The sequence below is a fragment of the Scomber japonicus genome, chromosome 5, assembly GCF_027409825.1.
Source record: "Scomber japonicus isolate fScoJap1 chromosome 5, fScoJap1.pri, whole genome shotgun sequence".
Lineage (NCBI taxonomy): Eukaryota > Metazoa > Chordata > Actinopteri > Scombriformes > Scombridae > Scomber > Scomber japonicus.
Genome location: NC_070582.1, coordinates 19,146,958 through 19,171,275, shown reverse-complemented (window position 1 = coordinate 19,171,275; position 24,318 = coordinate 19,146,958). Strand labels below are relative to the sequence as shown.

At 42.6% G+C, this 24,318-nt stretch overlaps 2 protein-coding genes across 3 annotated transcripts; one reads left to right on the top strand and one right to left on the bottom strand.

The window, feature by feature from the left end:
• Window positions 1–956: 956 nt before the first annotated feature.
• On the bottom strand, window positions 957–13,409 carry LOC128358844 (zinc finger homeobox protein 3-like). The gene is made up of 10 exons (XM_053319238.1): window positions 11,741–13,409; window positions 11,114–11,652; window positions 9,871–10,084; window positions 9,124–9,231; window positions 8,864–9,000; window positions 8,536–8,646; window positions 6,862–7,024; window positions 1,961–6,744; window positions 1,205–1,870; window positions 957–1,073 (listed from the first exon to the last, which is right to left on the bottom strand). Exons 1-10 carry the CDS (start codon window positions 13,407–13,409, stop codon window positions 957–959), a joined length of 8,508 nt encoding a protein of 2,835 aa, XP_053175213.1.
• An 8,229-nt stretch (window positions 13,410–21,638) lies between these two features.
• Window positions 21,639–24,016, top strand: gtf3c6 (general transcription factor IIIC, polypeptide 6, alpha). 2 transcript variants are annotated; one of them, XM_053319279.1, is made up of 6 exons: window positions 21,639–21,773; window positions 22,103–22,183; window positions 22,299–22,362; window positions 22,936–22,980; window positions 23,085–23,195; window positions 23,404–24,016. In XM_053319279.1, exons 1-6 carry the CDS (start codon window positions 21,750–21,752, stop codon window positions 23,532–23,534), a joined length of 456 nt encoding a protein of 151 aa, XP_053175254.1. In that variant the 5' UTR covers window positions 21,639–21,749; the 3' UTR covers window positions 23,535–24,016. The 2 variants fall into 2 exon arrangements, with proteins under 2 accessions (XP_053175254.1, XP_053175255.1); XM_053319280.1 differs by lacking the exon at window positions 21,639–21,773 and having other exon boundaries at window positions 22,101–22,183; window positions 22,279–22,362.
• The last annotated feature ends 302 nt before the right edge of the window (window positions 24,017–24,318 follow it).

Below are 24,318 nucleotides of genomic sequence, written 5' to 3'. Positions count from 1 at the left end.
TTTGTCCTTTTCAAGACAAACTGGCCTTTACGTTCTGTGCTATTTGGGCTATTATCCACTAAAGGAACATAGAAGGTGTACATGTACAACAGAAGACTCATCATTGGCTTGTGGTGGGTGAAGCTGCATTCTTGCACTGTATCAGTCTATTGATACTCCGCTTACCTCTGCCAGGTGCAGATCTCACCCCTTCACCGTACAGACGTCAGCTCTGCAGTTTGTTATTGAAAACAAACATGTTGAAACTAAATCCACAGACATGTAAAATTTTGGTTACGAGCTTTGGAATCTGAGTCAGTCTTTACAAAAGCTCTATGCAAATACCTCCGTCTATTTCAAGGATATTCTGTTTTTTTTTTCTTCTTCTTCTTCCGCTGTAACTGCTTTGTTTTTCTTCAAGTTTATCTTTTGGAGCTCTCTATTTACACTAAAATCTCTTTGACAATTTCTTTTCCAGCCTTGTATAGACTGGCACTACATGCTACACAGCTAGTCATCTAGCACTGTCTGGTGGAGGGCTCACTGTGAGTCTGTCATGCAGACTGAGAGGTAGACTGCAGGTCTAGCTGGGCAGTGAGGTCACATACTTGGAGAATGCTCTTTGGCCTCTGTGGCATCTGGTTGGTTTTCATCAAGGTGGTGTTTGGTTGGATTAAGGTGTCTGATGGAATAGGGAGAGGAGCTCTTTTCAACAAGAAAGGATAGACCAGGAAAATGTTCAAGAACAATATGAAAAGAGGAAAGCTGTGGTAGAGAGGACTTGGTTTGGGCTTACTCCCACTTTCAGTTGAGAGAGTTTCTCTTTGGGCCACTGTGGCTCTGCATCTTTGGGGTGTTCAGGTTACAGGTTTGGCAGCAAAGTGGACAGGGTTTATGTTAAGAAGTCGACAGCAGGTGCAGAAGGGGTTCTGGGGAGAACGTAGTAGAAGGAAGCAATGGGACCTTAGTCTGCCTCTCTAAGCTCTGTCTCTCTCCCCTGCCCCTGCAGTCAGCTCAGCCTGCTCCCTCTCTGCAGAGTCAGAGCTCAGGCTCCTGGCTCTCTTCTCCTTGGCTCTGGCATTCTGAAACCACACCTGCAAAAGATTTGTATATATAAATATTAGCTGTTAGCCTTAAAATACTTTACTTACTCTGAATTGATTGATGCTTCTGTGTTCAGGTCAAATCGCGTTTCATTAATGTGTTGAATGTTCTAAACATTTACCTGCACCACGCGGTGAGGCAGTCCCAACTCCTGGCCCAGTGCCTCACACTCATGTCGGTTGGGTGTACGGTGGCTCCTGTAGAAGTCTCTGAGCTGGAGTACCTGGAAGTGGCTCATCTGTGTCCTTTGGCGCTGCTGCTGATGTTGGTGCTGTTGAAGAGTTTGTGTCTCACCCCAATCAAAGCTTGGACCCCCAGATCCCTCAGGACCCGGAGACCCTTGGTCAGCCATACTTGAACCCTCGTCACATGGGTACTCCTCGTCCTCTTCATCAAAGTCATCATCCTCCTCTGGGTGGTTCAGGTCAGTGGTTGAAGACAAAGAAGTCACAGTTGGCTTCACTGCTAAGTCTTTGTTGCTGATGATATAGCCAGGGTTTGGGATAGGGTTACAAGATATAGATGGGCCTGGTTTGTCCATGAAAGATGACATAACCATCCCCATCTGGCCATTGGATCCATTACTCATTGACAGGTTGTAGCCTGCTCTTTCAGCCTCTGCCCAGTGGCGTGACCTCATATGGGCATCCAGAGCACTCTTTACCTTGAAGAGAGCCCTGCAGAATGGGCAGCGCAGGTGGTTCAAACCCAAGGTGAAACTGGATCCTGGCCCCATTGACCGGAACTGTCCTTTCCTCTCTCTGGCTCTGGTGTTCTGAAACCACACCTGTGAAACAAAGACCAGTATATTTTAAAATTGGAGATACACAAAAGCATTTATTTATTTGCCATTTCTCAATTAACATCCATGAAGTACCTGAACCACACGTCTTGTAAGGCCCACATCTCGTGCAATGCCTTCCAAGACTCCTCTGGTGGGGTTTGAGTCCAAGCTGTAGCGCTGATACAACACTTCAAGTTGTTCTGGGGTGATGGTTGTTCTCTGGCGCTTATCCCTTCGGTGCTCCTCCTCAACCTCTCTACCACACCTTTGGCCCTCAAAACTGGTCTCTGACAAAACCTTTGAACTCTGCTTCATAGGTGTTAGGGAACTTTGAGAGAGGCTGTTGAGGTTGTTACTCGAGTGGTCAGAGAGTGTATTCTTAATTTGTATGCTATTTAAGTGTGAAATCATTGTATGTGCGGGATTAGGGTGCATCTGGGACATAGCGCCTGAAAGCATTTGGCTGGCCATCAGGGTGTGGTTGGAGTGAAGCATCATGTAAGGCATGGTTCGGTCTGCAAAGCCAGAATGGAGGAGTTGGACCTGGGACTGAGCTGCCAGGAGGTGCCTGGTCTGATGCTCTTGCCACAGCTGGAACGATGGCAAGGACATTGGGCAGAGACTGCACTGGAACTGAGCCTGGGTTTGGGGTTGGAGTTGGCTTTGTGGCTGGGTTTCAGTGGATGGTCCAGAAGTGACCTCAAGGTGCTGAATGTCGCTTCTTTCGGACTCTGGAGCAGAAGGCAGGCTGGGAGATGTATCATTAGGCTTTTCAACAACTGGATAAGAGGGAGGGCTATGTGCATGACCCCGGCTTGCATCAGATATAGACGGAGTGAGAGGTACTATTTTTTGTGAAGAGGAGGAAGAACGAGGCTGGGGTCTTTCCATTGTACCTTCAGGCTTCAGCTGGACCTCAGGTTGTGGGGAGGACACTGTTTGTATGGCCTGAACAATTTCCTTATGCTGTGTTTCTGTATTTGAAATTCCATTTTGAATCTGAACAGTAGCTGGGCTCTTGTTAGCCTGAGGAGAGATTGTTTTATCTTCTTGTTTCCTCATAACAGGTGCTGGTTCACCTTTGGCTGTTAGATGCTCACTTTCTGTGCAGTGAGTAGAATAATCAATGGCTGGTGACTCAGGGTGAGTATAATACTCATATGTCAGATCCATGGAGTTTTCATTTTGAGAGTCACATTGTCCTTCATCCCCACAACTGTTATCCTCATTGTCACCATCATTCTTATAGTCGCCATTTCTGTGCCTGTGAGCATTGCCAAGCTGGTTATTTCCCTCTAATCCATCATCTGTCCCCCTGTCTTGACTTTTGCGGGCTCTCTGTCTAGCATTCTGGAACCATACAACAATAACTCGGTTAGGGAGGGACAACAGAGCAGACAACCTGTCATATTCTTCCTCTCTGGGGTAGGGAGTGGCCTCAAATACCCTTTGCAGGGTCTCCAGCTGTTGCTCCGTGAAGCGGGTTCGAGAAGAGCGTCTGCCCCTATGGGGGTCTGTTGTCTGGGGCTGTGGGGAGGTGTTGACTGGGAGGCCCGGGGAAAGTGAAGATGGAGAAAGTGACAGAGGCTGGTTTTGGGCTGCTTCCTCTCTGGACTCCTCAAGGGTTATGGTGGGAGGATTATTAAAATTGTAAGGGGAATCCTTGTCTCGCTGGCGCTCTTTAAAGAGGGTGTTGCGGAACCAGTGTTTGATTACTTTGTGAGGCAGACCAGACAGAGCAGACATCTCATTTATCTCGTCATCACCAGGGAGGGTGTTAATATCAAAGTGTTTTCTCAGAACAGTTAGTTGCTCCTCAGAGATTCGTGTTCGGGTTCTTTTACACTGCGATTGTTCGAGTATTGTTGGGCTGACTTGAGGTTGCTGTCCTGTTTGGCTGGGGCTGGGTTGGGATTGTTGGCCCAGCAAGGCAGGATTAAGTTGTGGAGGCTGACCTAGCAAAGCTGGGCTGAGCTGGGGCTGCTGGGCTAGCAATGCTGGACTGAGCTGTGGCTGTTGCCCTAGCAGTGCTGGGTTGAGTTGAGTTTGGTAGAGTTTTGCCAGCTCAGGGTTCACACTTGAATCTATCCAAGATTGAGGCTGGAGAGCCACAGACTGCATCATAACTGGAGGGAGGAGAGGTAGCTCCATTGGGAAAGGAATGGGGGGTAGGGGAAGCTTAGGTAAATTCAGTGAGGGTAGAGGAAGGTGGGGCAAGGACAGAGGGAGCATAGGGATTTTCGATAAGGAAAGAGGCATGGCCTTAGCTGGAGATGTGGTTTGAGAAGTAACTGTAGCAGATGTGCTTGGGATAGGTGCGTCCTGTTGTGGCAATGTTTGAGGTTGAGAAGGAGAAAGAGGTGGAGATGGTGCAGGGGCAGTTAGTGTCTGGTCAGTAGCTTGAGCGCATGTTTTGGTTACGGAATCTGAAACTGAGTTTTCAGGTGAGGTTGCAGTGTTTTTAACTTGAGCCTTAACTGGTTCAGGTACAGGTTCTGATTCTGATGATGTAGCTGGGACTGCAGCTTGGTTACTAGCAGTTGAATTATCTGCCAATTTCGGCTGTGTGAGTGGGTACATCTGATCATACTGCAGCCTGTATTCTCTGGAAAACCTCTCTAGTGCAGCAGTGGGAAACGTCATCCTGTGAATGTACTCCTGGTGGCTTTTTAAAATCATGGAATCTGAAAAAAACTTGCCACAGTCTCTACACTTTTCTCCTATTCCACAGCATCCTTTCTCTTTGTTTGCAGATTTCTCCTGGTTGTTCTGCCTTTTCTCCTTTGACAAGCTATCAATGCCTCCATTGCCTTCTACTCCTTTTGTGTCACCCTTATGGCAGGCTTCCACCTTTCCAGCCTGTAATTTACTAAACTCATATTTTTCTTCCTCTGAGTACACCTCCATCTTGTTCATACGAGAGCACACTTGTTTTTCTGATATCATTTGTGTTACTATCTGCTGCTGGTGTCTGTGTCTACTTTGTAAATATTGTAATGCCAACTCATAGCCATAACTCTGCAGCAGAGCTCTGAGAGGTTCCCCATTCACAGCAGCGTAGGGCACTCTAGGAGGAGGACACTGCAATCCAAGAGGATTAAATGAAGAGGAATCTTTTTCCTCTGTGTGACTTTCTTTTTTAACAGTATAAACAGGCATATGTTCTTTTTCTTCCTCAAGACTTGTGCTGGATTCTTTTTCTGTACGGTTGGTGGTGGATCCACTGCTGCCTGTTTCAACCCTGGTGTCAAACTGTATATGATCTTTTGGTTGGACAACACTTGAATATGAACTTTTTTTCTGGATGTGTTTCTCATCTGTTTGAGGTAGGGACTCTTGTTTAGCCTCTGTCTTAACATGTTCTTTTGGGGTGGAGCTGGCAGATTCTGACGGACTAAATTCTAGGCTCTTAATAGCCAATTCTGGGTTAAATGTCATGTCTCCAGCAAAGTAAAAGGGCAGAAGAAGCTGTTGCTGCAGAGAAAGCAAGTTGTCTGGTGCCAGAGAAAAGTGTTGTTGAAGGAGATTCTCTGGCACTATGGGGAGGTGCTGCATCATTTGGGACTGCAGCAGGGCTGTGTGTTGTAATTGAGCTTGGGCCTGTGCCTGGGCTAATTGCTGCTGCTGTTGTATTAGCATTAGCTGGTTTCTTGATGCTAGCAGTTCTGCCACTCTTGTTTTAGCCTGCTGGCTGTCAACTGGGCTAGAGAGGGTTGACTGGGTCTCAGCTGTTAAGCCTAATAAAGAGGTTGAAGAGCTCACTATATCTGGTCTCTTGGTAAAAGGCAAACTCTTGGACGTTTCCTCTCTCGTGGTAGCAGCCTGAGTAGCAGTGGTGGGCATTGATACTGAAGTAGCTACACTAGACGCTGAGGTCTGTGGACCTGGGTTCTGGGCAGCACGAGCTCTTGTCTGGTGAAGGACAGAGCGAAGATGTATGTCCAGTGTGGAGCTTTGGCTGTAGCCTACTCCACACAATCGACAGCGGTAGGGTCTAGGATCTGGGCCACGGGGAGTCTCGGGAGCAGCAACACCTGTGCCAGAGTCCTGCAGAGCTCGTCTGGCCCGGTGGAGATGGGACACAGAGTTATAGTGAACCAGAAGAATAGTTTTCTGAGTAAAAGATTCAGAACATATGGTGCATTTATACGGCCTGGATGGATCCAGATAGCGGTCCATTGTGGGGTTAGAGCTCTTCTTGAAAGGAGAGCTGGAACTAGGTTCTGATATAATTTCCTCATGGGGCCCTTTTTCTGGCTCAATTAAATCATCTTCAGCTCCATCAACCTGACCCGCTATGTCCTTCTCTTTAATTTTAACTTCCTCTTTTTGTTCCTCCTTTCCCTCCAAGCCAAGTGCATCTTCCTCTGTTTCTTCATCCTCACCCTCTCCTGCTTCTTGACCCACTTGCGGTGACAGGCTAAAATCTTGATGAACTGAATTTTTATTATTCTCCATGTATTGCGCAGTATGAGGCGGTAAGAGTGTATTCTGCCCCTGGGTGTTGTCCAACTGTGAGTGTGTGTTCTGCATGTGTCTCTGCAGGGCCTCCTGACTGCGACATTGTCTAGAACAGAGGGGGCACTCTGTCGCCGCCCTCATGGCATGGTACTGCCAGTGCAGCTGGAGCTTCTCCTGAGTGGGGAACGCCAGGCTGCACCTGCTGCAACGGAACCGGTAACCATGGCGATCAGAAAGGGGAGGGAGATCGCTGGTTGGAGAGGTGGGTGGGGAGGAGGGGGGTGTCTGAGTCGGGGACTGAGGAACAAGTCTGCCATTGGAAGGGTGAGCAGTGTTGTCTTCCAGGGGTGGGGTGAGTAGAGCTGTGACATCTTTGGGTGCGGCTACATCTCCCTCAGTGTTCTCTCCTGAAATGCCTGAAAAATGTGAAAAAATAATGTGAATGTGAATATATAATTATTTTGGAATAGTACTTATGCTTCTTTTATCAACATATTAACAGCAGTCAGTTTTACCCTGCATTTTACACCAACCTTTGTTTTTCTGTGAATCAACTGAGGCAACGGAATCAGCAGTATTGAAACTATTTGCATTGTCATTCTTGATGTTTTTATTTTTCTGAGTATCATCTGTGCGAGAGTATGTCTGTAACTCTGTCTCCAGCTGAGGCTGCGGTTGTTCCATGGGTGGTGTGACCTGGATGAAACAAAATGTGACATGTCAGTTTTGGTTTCTTACATTTTCATTGCCGGCAACACAGTGTGTGTTTTAGAAATTTAGAGTCAAAGAAATATGGGATATTAACTTATTTTTCTTCATTTAACTTTATGAATAAAACATGTTTAATTGTACAGCGTAATAGCAAGCAAATATCAACATGTATAAACACGTTCGCTCCCGGTTCTAATATCACAAAACATTAAAGTGTGAATCTGTTAGTGTATCGTTACATCTTACACCTGCCTGCACAACATTATATGCAGCAAGGTGCATGGACTTGGTAATAAGATATGGTTGAAATATGGGGGTCTGCCCTTCAGCTCCACCGACACCCTCCAACATGCCCCAAGGGTTTAATAAAACTTTACTGAGCTGAATAATGAATTTATTTAAAATCATTCTTCATATAGAAAACCTCCATCTCCACAGCTTCAAGCACTGAGAGCGAATACTATATCTGCAAGAACAGCTAGCTACCCTAAGGAAAGGATGGACAGCTACAGATGAGATTTACATGACAAGAGTTTTCTCTGCGTAACAGCTTCATAAGAAAGAAAGAGAAGAACAACCACACGTACACACACACACACACACTGCAGAGAAAACTGAAGGTCAGGCTTAATCTAGAGAGCGTAATTGGAAAGCAAGGTACATAATGGCCATCATCACCTCAGTCTGAATTAATGAACCTCAATTACTATCAGAGAGAGTGAGGGAGGTGTGGGAGGAGAAGGAGGGAGGATGATGGTGGGGGGGGGGGGGGGGCTAAGGGGTGTAGAATATGAAAAAGAGAGAGAGCAGGGAGACAGAGGGAGGAAGTCAGGGGCAATGAACAAAAAAACTGCCTCAGAGAGAGGGAGAGAAAGAGGGTAAGGGAGGGGTAACGCATAAGAAATTGAGAGAGAGCTTCGGAGAGACAGAAAGGGAGGGGTAGGGACAGAAATTGCAGAATAGGAATGATAGGAGTAGATGGAGGGGGAGGGAGGGACAGCAGAGGGGAGAAAGGGTGAAAAGCAGTCAGTGAAGTGGAGGCGAAGAGAGCAAGAGACAAAGGCCACTTAGCATACGGGCCAGGGAGATGGAGGATGGTGATGTGGATAGATGACCAGTCTTTGTTAGTTGGAGAGACACAGTAAAAAGCATGGGGGCCCCTTTTTAGCTTGACTGCACTTCTGGTAATAGAGGGCTACTTAAACATGCATTATAGAAAGACTGGCTTTTCCCTCACTCACTCAGTCAAACCCTCTCTCCTCCACTCTAAAAGACGCGCATACACATACACAGAATGCACGGCTGCATCAAAGATGATAGCGGGGAGCTACTTAAACATGCATTAAAAAAGCGCTGCCTTTCTCTCTGGTGCCTTCTTAATGGAATTGTCTCCCTACATTTCACTCTACCCCATCCCCCATCGCTTTGCCTTTCCGTTTCCTTTTGCTTCCTGACAAACGCAAATACAACAAATACACACTTGCATGTGCACTTACTACGCTGATGAGCTTTTCTACACAGTCCTGTGCAACACTGTGCACATGTGTGAGATGCTGTCGAAGGTGTACGTATGGGACTTTAACCTGGCACAAAGGGCACTGGACAGTCTAAAAGAGAGAAGAAAGAACAGGAGAAATGAGACAAGGGCGAAAAATGGTTAATAAAGTGTTGAATTAGAGGCCAGCAAGTAGGCATAGGTTTTACATATTATATACACAAACGTCAGGTCTTCTAATCTCTAACTGTATGTATAGTGTCTGTCATCATATTTTGTACATTCACATGGAAGTACTTTAATTATTAAAATGTGTGTCAACTCCTCACCTGCTGGTTCTCATTTTGCTGGTGTATTCTGGGGCGTTTGGTTGAGATGGAGTTTTCCATTTCCCCGCATCCAGACAATGGACGCTTGACTGGGGACAATGACTCCCTTTTTTCCCTTTCTTCCCCCCTAGTGTCTTCTTCAAGAAAAAAATATATAAACATGTTTATATTCCCCATGTATATATTATCATATCATTTGAGTAAACTATTAATATGTTGTAGCATGTGTTTAATTGTTTTGCAAGTAGAAGCAGCCATACCTGTCTCCTTAGAAATCTGCTCTGACCCCAAGTTAAATGTGTCTTTGGTTTGGTCCAAAGGACCAGTGGTGATCTCACTGGAAGTTTCCATATCATCGCTGAACTCTCCTGGGACAGGACAAAAAAGTAATTATGTTATGCATACCTAGTGAATCATACAATGTGTCCTCACAATCAGGCTAATTGTTCTTTATTTTATTCTCCAGATAGAACCCTTCAAAAAGACCTATGTCTTTGGACCACACTTCATTCTTCTTGCTTGCATCCATACCCTATTGATCAAGTATTGATTTCCCATTAGATTCTCCTCAGAGGTGGAGCAGAAGTTATATGGACTTACAACACATCAGTTCACCTCTGTAAGTCTTAATCCGCAAACAGAGAAATCACAGAATAAGACTTAATTTACAAGAGAAGTGTTGAGCAACTCATTTTAAGTTATACTCTGGTGAATCACACACTCCAGACAATGTGAAACCAGTGTGTTAGTGACTGACCTCCACCTCTCTATCCTTGTCCAGGGGATTTGTATTGGTCCATTGATTAGCAGGTGCTAGTTAGCTGTTGTCAGGGGTGATTGGGGATATAACAAGAATGTGTATCGACTAATCAATTTACTTGATCAATATCTCAGCAACAGCCATTACTCATTTTCTCACTCTTTTCATCTTTATTGCCTGTCTGCTCTCTGATGTCGGCAAGCACATGCAACATGAAATCAAACACGCACACAGTTCATATTCTCACCTGTGACCCCATCAGGGCTTTTCCTGATGGTAAAAATTGCTGCCAGCTCCTCTCCGCCCATTGGCTGCAGCTGCAGTAGCCCTTCCCTCTGCTGATGGGTCGGGGTTTGACTGTGTTTTAGTACTTGGAGTTTAGAAGAGGAGGAGTGGTTGCATAGGAGACAATGGAACAGCCATGAACCTCCATCAACCTCACCATCATACTGCTGCAGGAACTGAGAACATTAGGTAGAAAGGGGAGAAAGCGAGAAAATTATTATGGTTGAACAAAATGGCTAACATTACTGAGTTTGATTCTTTAAAATCTGCTCTCCTAATCAGAAATTGTTACATTTACTGCTTTCAGTTCAGTTCAGTTTTTCAGTTCTTAAAAAGGGAAACTCCTGATGATTTATGATCAGCATTGTATCATTACAATGTGGGTCACCCAGCAGATTTTGTAAATCTGTAATGGAATACAAGTTACATTTTGTCATTTTCATTAGTGGTTCCTTCAAGGGCGGTAAAATGAGGGTCTCTCAAAACACTCCTATCTACCATGTTATGCCAGCGACAGGGAAAAGCAGACACTGAAATATCATAATAATGAACTATTTAAAATATCAGTATATTTGGAGGAAATCTACTTTAATGATAGAAGGCTGAATATCACGCTATGGAATTAGACACAACAGAGTGGTAGAGGAAGCGACAACCAGACCAAACAACATTAAAACCACAGCTTAACTAAACTAAGCTGCTATATTTCTCTGTGATTGATTCAGAAGAGCTAAATCTAACCAAAAAAACAACTAGCTTTACAATATAATGGCTTAGCAGAGGTACGGTGTTGCAGTGTATGGAGCTGAATATAGTACTGTGTAATGGGACAACACACAGTATGGAGTAGGAAGGTAGCAACAGCTGAGAGAGAAGTGCTGCAGCAGGGGAGACTGCTGCATCACTTCTCATGACGGGTGACTGCCTGCCTCAAACACACTGTGAGTAGCTCACTGGAAGCTCACTGGATGAGATGCACACAGTATATGCTGGTTGGTGTAGGATTCCCCCTTAAGAGCAATATAGGGAATCTACAGACGTTTTCTCTAGTCACAAGGCACCAATTTTTTTTTTTTAAATGCAAATTTCTACTGCAGAAGTGGTCTGGTTTTAAGAAGTCATCATATTCACAGCAGGTTTTTTTCTTTTAAGAGGCAGGGGTTAATATTGGGAGTGTTTGTCAAAGTGTGTGTCTGTATACTGACTTGGTAAACCCGGACGCTGGCCTCATGGTGTGAACTGAGGGAATGTCCTCGTAGCTTTTCCAAACTGCTGGTCACATAGTCACACAGGTTGCACCTCAGCTGGACGGGGTTGCCCTTAGCAATAAGGGCGGCCCCCTCCTGACCCCTGTCTCCTCCCTCCTGGAGGTGAGCAGCAAGCTGGTAACGGGTGCGGTGTCTGTCAGTCTGGCAGTGCAAGGAGAAGTTAGCCCTCAGGGGGGTGGTGTAGCCACACAGCCTGCAGTGGCAGCCACCAGCGACCAGGGAGCACCACTCAGACTGGGGCAGGGAGCGAGGGGTGTTCAGGTGCTGCTCCACAGACTCTAAGCTGTCGGACGAAAAGCAGGAGCAGACAAGGCACTGGAACACACCCTGGGAGAGGGGTCCAGTGGGGGACAAAGATGGGGCTGGAGGGGGAGAGGGAGAGGGGGACGGAGAAGGAGTCAGAGTAGACCCAAGGGTCACTGGCTGTTCTGCAACTTGTTGACTGGTCAGTTGCATGTTCAAGGAGAGTTCCCCACCTGAAACACAGAGAGAAAGCCTGTTAGCATTAACAAGTGTTTAAACTTTCACATTGGAAGTCAGATAGAGTTGTGATGCATTTCTTACCTGTGTTTTGCAGGTGTTTAAGCTGAGGAGCAAGGCTCCTACAGTGGGATAAATAATAACCTCTCTGCAGCCGTAGCATGTTATGCGTGTGTTTCTCGCTGGTGGTGTGTATGCGCAGGTTGCGGGCAATGCTGGTCTCATAGTCGCACACATCACACCGCCACCGCTTACCATGAGAGTGAGAGTGTGCAGGTGGTGTGAGCTTGGTGGGCTGGGTAGTAGGCGTAGGAATAGAGAGTGGGAGCTTGTATGTCGGCTCATCCACTGTGTGACCATTGGAGGAGCTGCTGTTGTTGGTAACGTGAGAAGTGTGCATGTGACCATTCGAGTGTCCCCCATTTTGAACGTTATTAAGGTGTTTATCCGACTGCATGTGTATGCTGAGGTTGCCTTTTGACGAGGTAGCATAGTCACACACCTCACAGCGGTAGGGCTTGTAGCCACAGGCATAGGTTTCACCACGGGCCAAGCGAGGATGGGGTTTCCCTGAACTGCAATACCCACACACACCTCGTGTTGCACCGCCACACACACACTTTCCCCCAGTGGTGCCACACACACACTGGCCTCCTGTCTCTGGGTGTTTCTCCTTCATGTGAACTTGCAGTGTATGCTGGGACTTATAGTGCCAGTTACACTTGGGGCATTTCAGTGTCTTGCAGGAATTGCGTGAGTGCATTATGGTCATGTGACTAGTCAGTGAATTAGGAGAGAGGTCTTGGTTGAGGTTTTTAAGGACAGCTTCTTTCTGTTCTTCTTCTTTGTCTCTCTCGTCATCCACTTCTGTCTCAAGCTGGCGGTCATTTGGTTCTGGAGCTTTGGCACCATCTCCATCGGAAATGGAAGAGTGAGGAACCCCTGACGGCCCATCATCCTCGGCAGGTATACTGGCAGGCTCTGTACCTACCAGTGGAAAAGCCAGAGTAGACTGCTGGGATTTAAAGCTCTGAGGAAACCCAGAAATCAAGCCCTGATCTCCCTTAATGTCTTGTACCTCTGTCTCGCTCAGCAGGGCAGAAGAGGAGGATGGACAAGTGAAGTGCTTTGGAGAGGTGGAAAGAAAAGGGGAGGGTTTTGGAGAGGTGGAAGGAGTGGGGGAGGGCTTTGGAGAGGCGGCTATTTTGCTGTCGAGTGTGCCACTGGCCTTTGCAGTGCTGGAAGAAGAGCTGTGCTGGCTCTGTTGAGGTAATAAAGAACATTTGGATTTGGTTTGGCTTTGGTTTGAGATGGCCTCCTCCTCTTCCGTCTCCTCCTCTCCGCCTCTGCTGCTAAGGGCTTCTAGTAGGCCCCCTGTTACTGTCACCTCTCCCACACCTACAGGCACCTCCCCACCTTCCTCCTTTTGCCCTGACAAATATCCCTCCCCGAAGTCCTCCTTCATCCCCTGCTTCTGACATGTTCCATTCTCCTGTGAATGCCGGTTTCCTTCTTTCTGTTCACCTCCCTGGGTCTCTTCTCTACCCTGGGACCCCTCTGCGCCCTCCTCCTCCTGCTGAGGCAGGGTCAGGGGCTCTTTGGCAGGGGCCACGGCTGAGGTATGAGAAGATGACCCCTGCTCTGGAATGACCGCCAGGGTCAGGAGAGGAAGAGATAAAGCCTGGGGACTGAGGTCAGCATCTCTCTCCTCTCCTCCCCCTCCATCCCCTCCTCCTCCCTCACCGCTGTCCATACCAGAGGCTACAGCTGCCACGCATTACTAGCCCACCTGTGTGTTTCAGGTACAGAGAAGAAGAGAGAGAGACAGGCAGAGACAGAGGAAAAGTGAAGGGAGAAAAAAAAGGAGAAAATGAAATAAATGTGTCATGTAAATAATATTGCATAACAGTGGAGGGCATTGATTAGATTCCCTAGATAGCATCTGTTCAATACAGCCTTCAGAGAGTGTGCAATACAGAGGCTGGTTACTCAGGGGTTAGCGTTAGCCCTTAATGGGAAAATCAATAGCATGAGCGCTAAACTAGGTAGAGGAATGTTGGTAAAGGCTACGCAGGAGGTCTATAATATTCCTCAGGGGATAGGATTAAATAAAGAACTGAACGCTTCTGAGCTAAAGGGCTTCCACTAAATTGCCACACTTAGATAAAAGCGGATAAAAGAACATTTTTTTAAAGCCAGTGTATCATTCTCTACATCTTTTGCTACGCATTAGCACAGAGATATTATGTGAGGCAAAGAAATCTCTGTTTAGCACAAGTTGTATGAGCCATTTTATTACAGTGCAGACACACGGGGTAGACACAATATAATCAAAACCTGTATATCAAGTTTAGTTCAAAATATAACATACTTGCATGAAGCTTATCCATTTTTTGTTGAGATTTCAGATCAGTGGCAATTTTTGATGCAATAGTTTGTGTATATTATATTTTGTCCTCTCCTCATTGTATATGTATGATGTTATGTCCATACCCTGCTGTAAGCCCCACTGTAAACACACCGATACACATAAACACTTATCAAGTAATATACATTAAAATAAGTAAGAAATTTAAGTTTTTATATTTGAGGGTTTGTGAAACAAAGTTTAAATATCTATAGATTTTTAAATTACATTTCCTTGGATTTTGAAATCATTAGGTTTTACTGAAACTAGAAAAGAGCTGTGAAATGTTATCATAAATTGATAACCATAAATATTCAAGTAAATAACAAAAATCCCCCAAATTTGAGCGCTAATATTTCATGAAGATTTTATTATTCACATCAGCACAATCATGCAATTATTACACAGACTTCCTAGAAAATAGAAACAGGCCTCTCCTCCTCTGTTTCTGACTGACAGATGGATGCCAGATGAGTATGATACATCTCTCTTACTCTGTGTGTGTCCCACAATCTCATTACTGACCTTTTTTAATCAAGGAAAGACCTTAATGTACCCTTTCACCTTCTCCTTCAACTAACCAACCCCCTCCTCTTCCTCCTCCTTCAACACCGTCTCTCCTTTAGCCACCCCCCTCTCCCCTCTCTCTGCAGCTTAAAGATATATGGCTCACATCGGCACTCTGATAGTGCTTTAATGTACTGTCTTTATGTCAGAGGCCACAGACCCTTGCCCACTGCAGCTGTCCACTGTCCTGCCGGGTAGCGCTGAGGGGCTGAGCCTGCCTGCCAGCAGCTGAGAACAATCTCTAATCTGATAAAGATTTTCATTTACACTGCAATCAATAACCCAGGTCTATCGGCAATGTAACTATTTATACAAGCATTTCTGGCTCTCTATCGATCAGAAGTGCGGGAAACCATCATTTAGCAATGTGTGTGTGTGTGTGTGTGTGTGTGTGTGTGTGTACATCTGTATGTGTGTTAATGTGTGTATATATGCTGTTATGCACAGCAAACTGATTCTGATTATGTCAATTAAGTTGTCACTCAGGACAACATGAAATTCAACATGCATATTAGAATTAATGTTAATGAACAAAAAAAGACTATATTACTAAGACTATACATTTTGAAACAGAAAATTATGTTCAAATATTCAACAAAAAGTGCAGTCCCGGAATCCCTATTTTAGGCTGGTTGTGTGTGTGTGTGTGTGTGTGTGTGTGTGTGTGTGTGTGTATATGTGTGTGTGTGTGTGTGTGTGTGTGTGTAAGAGAGAGAGGGGAGAGACGGGGGGTGGGGGGACAGAGAGAAGAGTTGTCTGGCTATACTTAAGGAAAATGCATTATGTTTATCTTTAAAGGACATGGACAAATACAGTTCGACATGGACCAATATTGTTATGGACGCACTTGACTGCGTGAGGACCCAGTGGACCGCTTACAGCCAACACCAGTCTCCAGGTAATAAATAGCACTACGTTGTATTTTGCACTATTCTTAGATCATACTAGGTGTTTGGGAATACGGGCAGGGACTTGAATAGTTCACTCCCTGTCCCTGCGTGTGTTGTCAAGCCACTGACCAACATGAATCCTCTCCGGCACTACTTCAGCCTTTGTTTACAGTGGTCCGCAGCGAAACCAAGACCGATAGTGTTCCCTATCCAGTAACAGGTGACTCAATGTACAACCACATCAACAAAAGCTTGATTTCTGCGAATTACAGCCTGCACTGACCAAATCAAACACCCCCTTCCTCGCCCACCGCCGGGCAGTTTCCTCCCCAGATCCCTTTAATATCGTAAACAAATGGCAGACTTACATTTCTGCAGCAGCTCTGGTACAAAGCTCCGTACGCTGAATGTGTAGTAGTCCAGAAAACAATCGTATAAAGAGCCCACTCATTCCTTATGAATGATCCTCTGCGTTTTTACGGAGCCAGGAGGGGGAAAAATGGGGAGAGGGAGAGAGAGCAGCGGGGTCCAAGTTGTTACCAAACAGTGTAATTAAAGCTACATATAGGCTGTAGTAGTAAACAGAAAGATGGGGGACGGAGGGGTTTGTGCGAGCTCCAGAGGTAGAATGAGTTCTGATCACTGTGGGGGGAAAAACACTTGGCTCTTTATTCCTGCTAATTAGTTTCCTTCAAAAAATGGCTGAGATTATGCCTACTGCGCATGTGCGTAATTGCGCAGACACCGCTAATTAGCCCGTATGGATTCAGCGAGAGAGAGAGAAAGGGAGGGAGGGGAGAGGCTACAGGGGACGCATAGGAGACAAGGAGGAAAGGAAAATATTTAAAAAGTGCGAGAAATTAATGCTGAAACGTTGAATTTTAATCACAGACATATTATTTTGAAAAAATTCAGTGATACGTTTAAGAGGCAAATAAAGACAAATTCCAGTTTATTTAATGAATATAAACGATATCATAGAAAAATCTCCAAATATATCCTACTTGAAGACAAGACAATATAATTAAGTAGTAATAATAATAACAATGTGGTTATTAAACACAACAGACATATTCAACCCCAAAAGGCTTTTTAGGGGAATATTGTGATGCCAGACAATCACCACAAAATGCGACACTGTCACCGTGATTCACCACTGAGCACTGCACGCGCACTATAAGGCCCTAGAGGAATATTTGAAGAATATGATAGTGACATTTTGTCTTTGATAAAATACCTTGTATGCGTTTACATGTTTGTCCAATACTTCAGCTGCAACATTTACATTAAATATTAAAATGATTTGCCAACTAATGCTGTAAGAAAAAAAAGTTATTTAAGCTCATATTCGCCAGTTGTGTTGGACAAATATTCACATCTAACAAAGAGAAGCTTACATTTATATTTAAAACAATGAAAGAAAAAGAAAACAAAGAAAGGTCGCAGTCTTTAAATATGATTAAATATGAAATGAGACACTCCACTCTTGATTGATTTTTGGCTGGGCAGGTTAGTCTGGGTTTCGGACTTTGGTTTGCTGTTTAATTTTCTTTGTTTGGGAGACATACAATATATAGTTAAGCCAAACATTGGATGTGTCCATTCCTATGTAAGTCATTACAGAAGACCTTTAGGTTTTTTCCCTTCTCCGGCCGTCCCATCCTCGCCACTCAGCTCTATTGTTATGATAATACTATTGTGAATTTCACGCTGGATGTGCAATCTGTCGATCGTCCATATTTTAGAAGGTGAAAACTGCATTTATTTGTAAGATCATAGTATCCTTCTCCTTTGTTGGGCTTTGCTTATCAAAGCTGACCTCGTCCTTATTTAAAAATTGTATACATTTTTTATATGCTATGAAAGGCTCCAATGTTGCAGCAAAAAAGAGTCCCTATGTAAAAGATACAGGAATTTTGTACGTATAGAGAGATAAAATACATATTTTGCATTAACAAAGTAAGGTTACTATCTGCTCACTGATGCGTGATAAAACTGCATTACAAGGCCATATCTGAATAGTGCATGAATATTAATGATATTTCGTTATGTTGGTTTTGCGTGCACCAACGTTTTGATTATGGATTGTCCTGTTTTGTGTAGATTTTTTTTTCATTATAAAAATAGATAAAGAATCGTTTAATTGTCGTAGGCTAAACGTTGATTTGGCCTATGTTTGGTGGGCATCCAATAACTGTTTTACGATTTGAAAACGCTTTAAGTGATTGTCTGTCTGCTACATGCCACCAAGTGAAGACTGCAGGTTATCACTAACATAAATCAGTGACTGCTGTCTTTATGCCTACATTCTCTGCATTCTCTGTTGTTGTGTTGTTATGGCTGCAGTTAAAAACAGTGACAAGTTGATATCTGGCTTTTTGGCAAAAGACAATGACAATGAATGGTAGTTTAATTTTAATGTTAGTCCATATCAGTGTGTGTGTGTGTGTGTGTGTGTGTGTGTGTGTGTGTGTGTGTGTGTGTGTGTGTGTGTGTTTAAATAAAATGCAAAATGTTCATTTCTACTTGTGTAAGAATGTAAATCTGTTTATCTTGAAACACTGGCTTATTTATCATAATTCATATATTTTTGTGTCTGTTATGCGTGTAAAATAATAACCTGTAAATAGATGTAATGTGAGAAAATAAAAAATAATAAGGAAATTGGCTCTGTTGATTTTACTTGTATTTAAAAATCATTTATGTAATTGAATGTCATTATAAAATCAAATAATCTTAAAGTCTACATTACAGTGCTGTAACACAATAATAAAATGTGTTTCAATGATCCTTCAAATTAAAGCATCACAGTTTATTGATGTAAATTTCCATTTATATTTGAATCTGCAATTCTAGATAAGGCAGGTGAGCATACACACACACACACACACACACACACACACATTTAAAGCCTATACTTGTGAGCGGGGAGTGTGTGTATATATTTGTGATTCACATTTACATTGTTTATATTACAGCACATAAATGCACAGTTGTCTTACAAACAGTCCTGACACAAAGTCACATTTTTACAAGTAGAATAAAATAATCCTCCTGATTGGTTGACTGTGCACTCTGAGAAAGTTCAGCACAGGTATGAGAGGAGAGTCTCTCCCTGACTGCCATTGTGAGTTCATTTCCGTTTTAATAAATAGAACATTTTAATATTTTACCAATATTACGATCTCATGTAAATGTAAATCTACATTCACAATTTACACACTCTCTTCTCTCTCGCATTTACACTCAAACACACACAGGCTGTACTGTAAAACGTTGCATGCGTTTCATGCCCCCGGGTGTGTGCCAGGGGTTGTTGTTTTCATTGTAATATATAGTTAACCCTTCCACCAATTTACCCTGTCAGTGCTAATGGGGCAATTAACCACTGTGATACCCCCCAGGCTGAAGGAGAGCCAAAAGCTCCCCAACTCCAAACTTGTCTTTATGACATTTATATGACAAAATGTGGGGGGAAGCTGGGGACCCTTCTGACACCTTAGAGGGTCCTTAATGTCACTCCCTCCCTTGCTCCCGCCCCTTTCTGCCCCAGGGTATGGCACTGAGCAAGAAGTGTAATACATCATGTACAGGAGAGGCTCAGGTCTCTTCCAGAAAAAAAAAATGTGAACTCTTCTTTCAAAGCTTCAATGGGGCAACTCAATTTACACACTGTGTCCAGTTCGGCGTGTAAACTGGCCTCTAAGGTAAGTCAAACACACATCCAGCTAACACACTCAGACTTGACCTCTCGCTTCATTTAAAGCTTTTTGGTGTGTGCAAGTCCCCCCTATCTTTGTCTCTGCTCACATTCCCCCTGTCCTTCTTACATCCCCAAGGAGGCAATAACCTCCCTAGCAAGTGCTTCCCCTTGAGCCGTTGTCATAGTAACTTGTGGGCTGGTCGACATGACAACCCCATGGTCCAGAGATAGATGATAGGCCAGGAATGGGGAGGAAGAAGGCACATGGGGGATATGCACCCCCTTTAATTTGGTTTGCCTGATTCTGATTCAAAATGTTTTTTCCTCTCTCTGAGGGTGAGGTTCATTCAGCATCAACCTGTTTTACATTTATACAGGTATTTACAGCCTGCAAACAGCGCCGGCCTCCGAGCAACTCCACTGAACAGTTATCTGCCTATGGACCAATGTACTGACATGAAAAAAATCTCAACCTTGTCTCGTTAATAAGAATAATTTTTTGTAACACTAAAGATACAGTTTAATTAAATATTGTGATATTCACATTTTCAGACAGTCCTGAAACACAAAGAAAATATACATGGTGAGTCCTGTGTGTGTTTACCCTTTTACAAAGCTTCAGCTATTTATTGTCTACCACCAAAATATCAAATTCATTGGGAGGAGCTGCAGAAATTTTAAAGTCCAGGAGCAAGAAGATATCCTCATATCAAACCTTTGTCTCCCCACGTCTCCATTTTTTAACTCTGAGGACTGTTACAGTAAATGTCCCAGCACCGCTCTACCTGGCTTTGTCATACTATGAGTTAAACAGGTGCAGTATGATTGTAATTCACCACGTCACCTTTTACATTCCTGACAATGGATGAGAATTCACAGCTTTTTTTGGACATGATGCAAAAATGTATAAACTCCAAAATATGTACTGACGAATGTACATGAGTGGAAAAGTCACCAGTGACCATTGATAATTAACCTTGTGGATTTGCAAAAATGTACCATACATTTCCTTTCATTTATTACATCTTCAGATTATTACAGCTGTCCTGTTTTTCCTTATAGGGCAGTGCGATGGTCCTTCAAATGGGGGACTCGATGAGGAGAGCACTGTCCTTACAGAAGTCCGGCGCGACATGATGAATCCCAACCAGCTCCAGGGGTGCTAGCCTTCAGATGACCCTTGTCTTTGACATCTGTTTAAAGAGGAGAAAATAACAAAAAAAAGAGATATTTCCAATAAGGATCAATAAGTAAGATTATAATCACAACTATTACATGCATATAATATAAATCATAAATAAAATATTTGATATAAATTATATTAACAAACTAACATTGTGCATTCAATCCAGTCACTTTGAGAAGAAATATGAAAATTAAACCAACTGGGTGATAAATGAATGATCACTCATCCAAAGGGGCTTTATGATTCTGTTTGTGAAATATTCTCCAGCTCTTAATTATTTTCAGCAGAAACTGCAACAGAACATTAGTTTAATTTATTCACATGGATTTTGTTTGACATTGCAAACAACTTAAATACTGTAGCATTACCCACAATGTATAAAACTGAGAAAACCTAATTGATGAGCCACAAAACATCTGCAAATCATACATTATATGCCCATTGCATTCTTTTTTTTAATTTAACATTGTACTTACTGTGCTGATGGTTGAAATAAATGACAAACCCTAAGATGCATTCTTGTCTTTGATGTGTGTGCACCAGGATTTCTCCAAATTTGGACAGTAATAATAATCCCAATTGACTACAGTTATAGTACAGCAAACCTGGAAAAAACTAATCTTCTGCCTCAGGTGCTCCCGAAATCACAAATATCACACATCTTTGTACATCGTGGTGTTTTCTCATTGTGCTCTTTGATTATGATTCAGTCAGTGTTCACATTTGGTCTCTTGTTTGTGTGGTTGTTTCCCCTCTCTTTTTTTTTTGGTTTGGATACATTTGATGTGTGTTTCCTTTCGTTTTTTGTTGCCTCTGCCTTTGACATATGAATTATCCCTTGGGGATCAATAAAGTGTATCGTCTCATTTCGTCTCATCTCATCTCATCTCATCACCTCAGCAATGGTGTCCTGCAGGAGAACATTAATAACATTAATGTTAGATGTAGATGAGTGTGCCTACAGGTAGCCAATATTTAGATCCAATCATGCTGGACCATAAGTAGAATGAACAGATAGATAGATAGATAGATAGATAGATAGATAGATAGATAGATAGATAGATAGATAGATAGATAGGACGGAGGGAGAGAGGGGAGATTCACATTAAATGGTTCAGAAACAAAACATGGCAGTAAAACTGAACAACAGCGCCCCTCGACGGACAGAAACTTGAACTGAAGAAAGAGAGGAATGAACCCTGCTCGGCCCCCGTACAATCGCGGAAGTGGTCAAACTAATGTTTAGGAGGAACGAGCATGAGAGGTAAACTCAAAGGATAATTTGGAGGAATAGATCAGTGAAATCTCCATCGTGGCTCCTTTATAACAGGATTTTGAACATGGACGATGAATGGGAAGAGGAGGTATGAAGCACCGTTAATGTACAACTGTTACGGTATAGCGGGACCACCGTTAGCTAACCACTATTGGCTAATTTAGCTAGTGGAGGGGGGAAACTTTAAACATTACTGTATTCACTTTAACCTTTCAAACCAGAATTTAAATGTTAGATTTTCATCGAAGACATTTAATTTCCCCTGAGTACTTTTGGCTCGTTTTCTGACGATAAGATTGCAATAGTTCACTGTCTCAATTTAGATTTCCCTATGTTTGTAGAGACATTTCAAATCAATTGTGTGTGTGTGTGTGTGTGTGTGTGTGTGTGTGTGTGTGTGTGTGTGTGTACGTACAGGAGCAGCTTGTTGTGGTGGAGCTCTCTGGTATAATAAACAATGACTTTCTGTCCAAGTGTCGGGCTACATGCAAGATACTGGTGAGTTCTTCTGTTTATTATCATTATTATTATTATTATTATTATTATTATTATTGAACAGTCTGATGATCGTCTCTGGCTGCACACTGATTCAGTTTGTACATTTGTGTTAAAGGATATTGACAGCGACAAGCCCATGATGCAAGTAGGACAGTATGTGTTTGCAGGGGAATATGAAGGTAAGGATAAATGTTTTAAGAACAAAATAAACTGTAATATAATTATAATAATAACGTGCATCAAGGGAAAGTAACATGAAAACAAATTCCCTTACACATTATTATTCACTTTAGTCAGTGAAAAAATCTTAGGAAAGACTTGAAAAATAGAAGTATATATCATACAGGAACTTGTGTGAACTGCACCTTCAAAAGATTAATAGAAATTGAGATGCTATTTTTCTGAAGCATCACTTCAAAGTTTTAAAAAAAAATACAATAGATCACTGCTGATTATTTCCTCAATTAATGGATTTGCCTATAACATATAAGAAAATATTCAACAGAGACAAAGGTGACATTTTCAAAATCAAAAAATATTCAATTTATTATTATATGTCACATTTGAGAGGCTGCATGAGCAAATGTTTATTTTTTAAAAGTGATTTAAAACTGTTATTTGATTATCAGAAGATTAATTTACCATTAATCACACTAATGTTGACTATCTTTACCAGCACTGAAAAAGTGTCCCTTATAGATTTTATCATTAAAAATGATTTCTTTTTTCTTGGTATCCCTTCCTCTTCAAAGATGCCTTGGGAACGTGTGTCCTATTTGAGGAAGAACCACACAAAGGTAAGGTTATTCTCCATATATTTCAAATGTTCCTCTATTGTTTCAGTTGTACTTGAGTTGTAGTTTTTGTTTTTCACTTGTACTCCTATTTGGCATGTCTACAGGAAAAGCAGACAGTGGTCCAGAGCTCAAGTACATGTGCCACACTGTGAAGAAACTTATGATGCAACGTATGTTCCTCACTGACAAGAAAGAAAGTGAAACACAAGTCACAGGTCAGCCAAAACACCCAAACTCACCATGCTACAAAGTCTGATGCTCCTAATACAGTTAACTGGGCTTGTTTTCTGTCACACACATATTTAAATAATTGTGCTATTTAGTTGTGGTTTGACCCAACTTGTCCTCTTTTATGTGCAACTTGTTTCAGAATGAACTTTCCATAACAACCATGTTAAAAATGTGCTTTTCATCTTGCCTCAGGCGGAAGCTGTGAAGGCGATGAACAGAGAGACTCAGCCGGTCCGTCAAGTCAAGGAAAAAATACCAACCAACAGAGGGAGACAGAAGATGAGATAGAAAACACTGATTTGGAAGATTCAGCAGTTGGTTGAGGGGGCTCTCTGAACTTACAGAGACACTGCCACTTGTGAGACTATGTGAGAATCCATCTCTGTAACTATTCAAAGAAAGTTGTATTTGTATAGTTAAGCAATGACTAACTAACTAGTTGTACTGTATTGCACAATGTGCTACTATCCTTTCCTTATTAAACCTCAAGAATTGAATTCTTCATCCAAAAGGAAACATGACTAAAAGACACCTATACAGAAAACATGCCTGCCACAATTCATATTGTGGCTCAGTTTCTTTCAGATCTACATGGGGGAGGTCCTGGGAAACGCAGTTACAGATTTGGCTCACTGAAATCTTGCCATCTTATTTTTCGAGGGCTGATCATAGTGTACTGTTGTTGTTGTTGTTGTTTTGATTTGATTTGTTTTTTTGTTTGTTTTTATTAAAAAATATGTCAAATGAAAAGAGAAGACTCGTTTTAACAATGAGAAACTCAGATGCAACATACTTTGTGTGTTTTGTATTACTATTTGAAATTCAAGCCCACTAAAACAAAAAAAGGCAATATCAGATACTATGATAATAAATACATGAATTGCTCCTTGTGTAAAGTAGACATTCAAAGCACAAATATGTTAAAACAAATAAAAACATTCTAATGATATATTGCACAATGTCACTTTCAAAGAATAATCATACCAGCCATGTGAGAAAGTAAAAACACCATATAAACCAACTATTTTGGTTAAGAAATAAAAAAGTAAGGAACTGGGTTGGAAATGTACAGATTACTATTTACCGTGTTTAAAATGTAATAAGTAA

Coding starts and splice junctions, on each gene's coding strand:
- LOC128358844 (XM_053319238.1), bottom strand. CDS start 13,409: ATGGACAGCGGTGAGGGAGGAGGAGGGGATGGAGGGGGAGGAGAGGAG. Junction 10,085..11,113: donor CCAGCGTCCGGGTTTACCAA/GTCAGTATACAG, acceptor TAATGTTCTCAG/TTCCTGCAGCAGTATGATGG. Junction 8,647..8,863: donor AGCAAAATGAGAACCAGCAG/GTGAGGAGTTGA, acceptor TCTCTCTTTTAG/ACTGTCCAGTGCCCTTTGTG.
- gtf3c6 (XM_053319279.1), top strand. CDS start 21,750: ATGGACGATGAATGGGAAGAGGAG. Junction 21,774..22,102: donor ACGATGAATGGGAAGAGGAG/GTATGAAGCACC, acceptor GTGTACGTACAG/GAGCAGCTTGTTGTGGTGGA. Junction 22,184..22,298: donor GGGCTACATGCAAGATACTG/GTGAGTTCTTCT, acceptor TTTGTGTTAAAG/GATATTGACAGCGACAAGCC.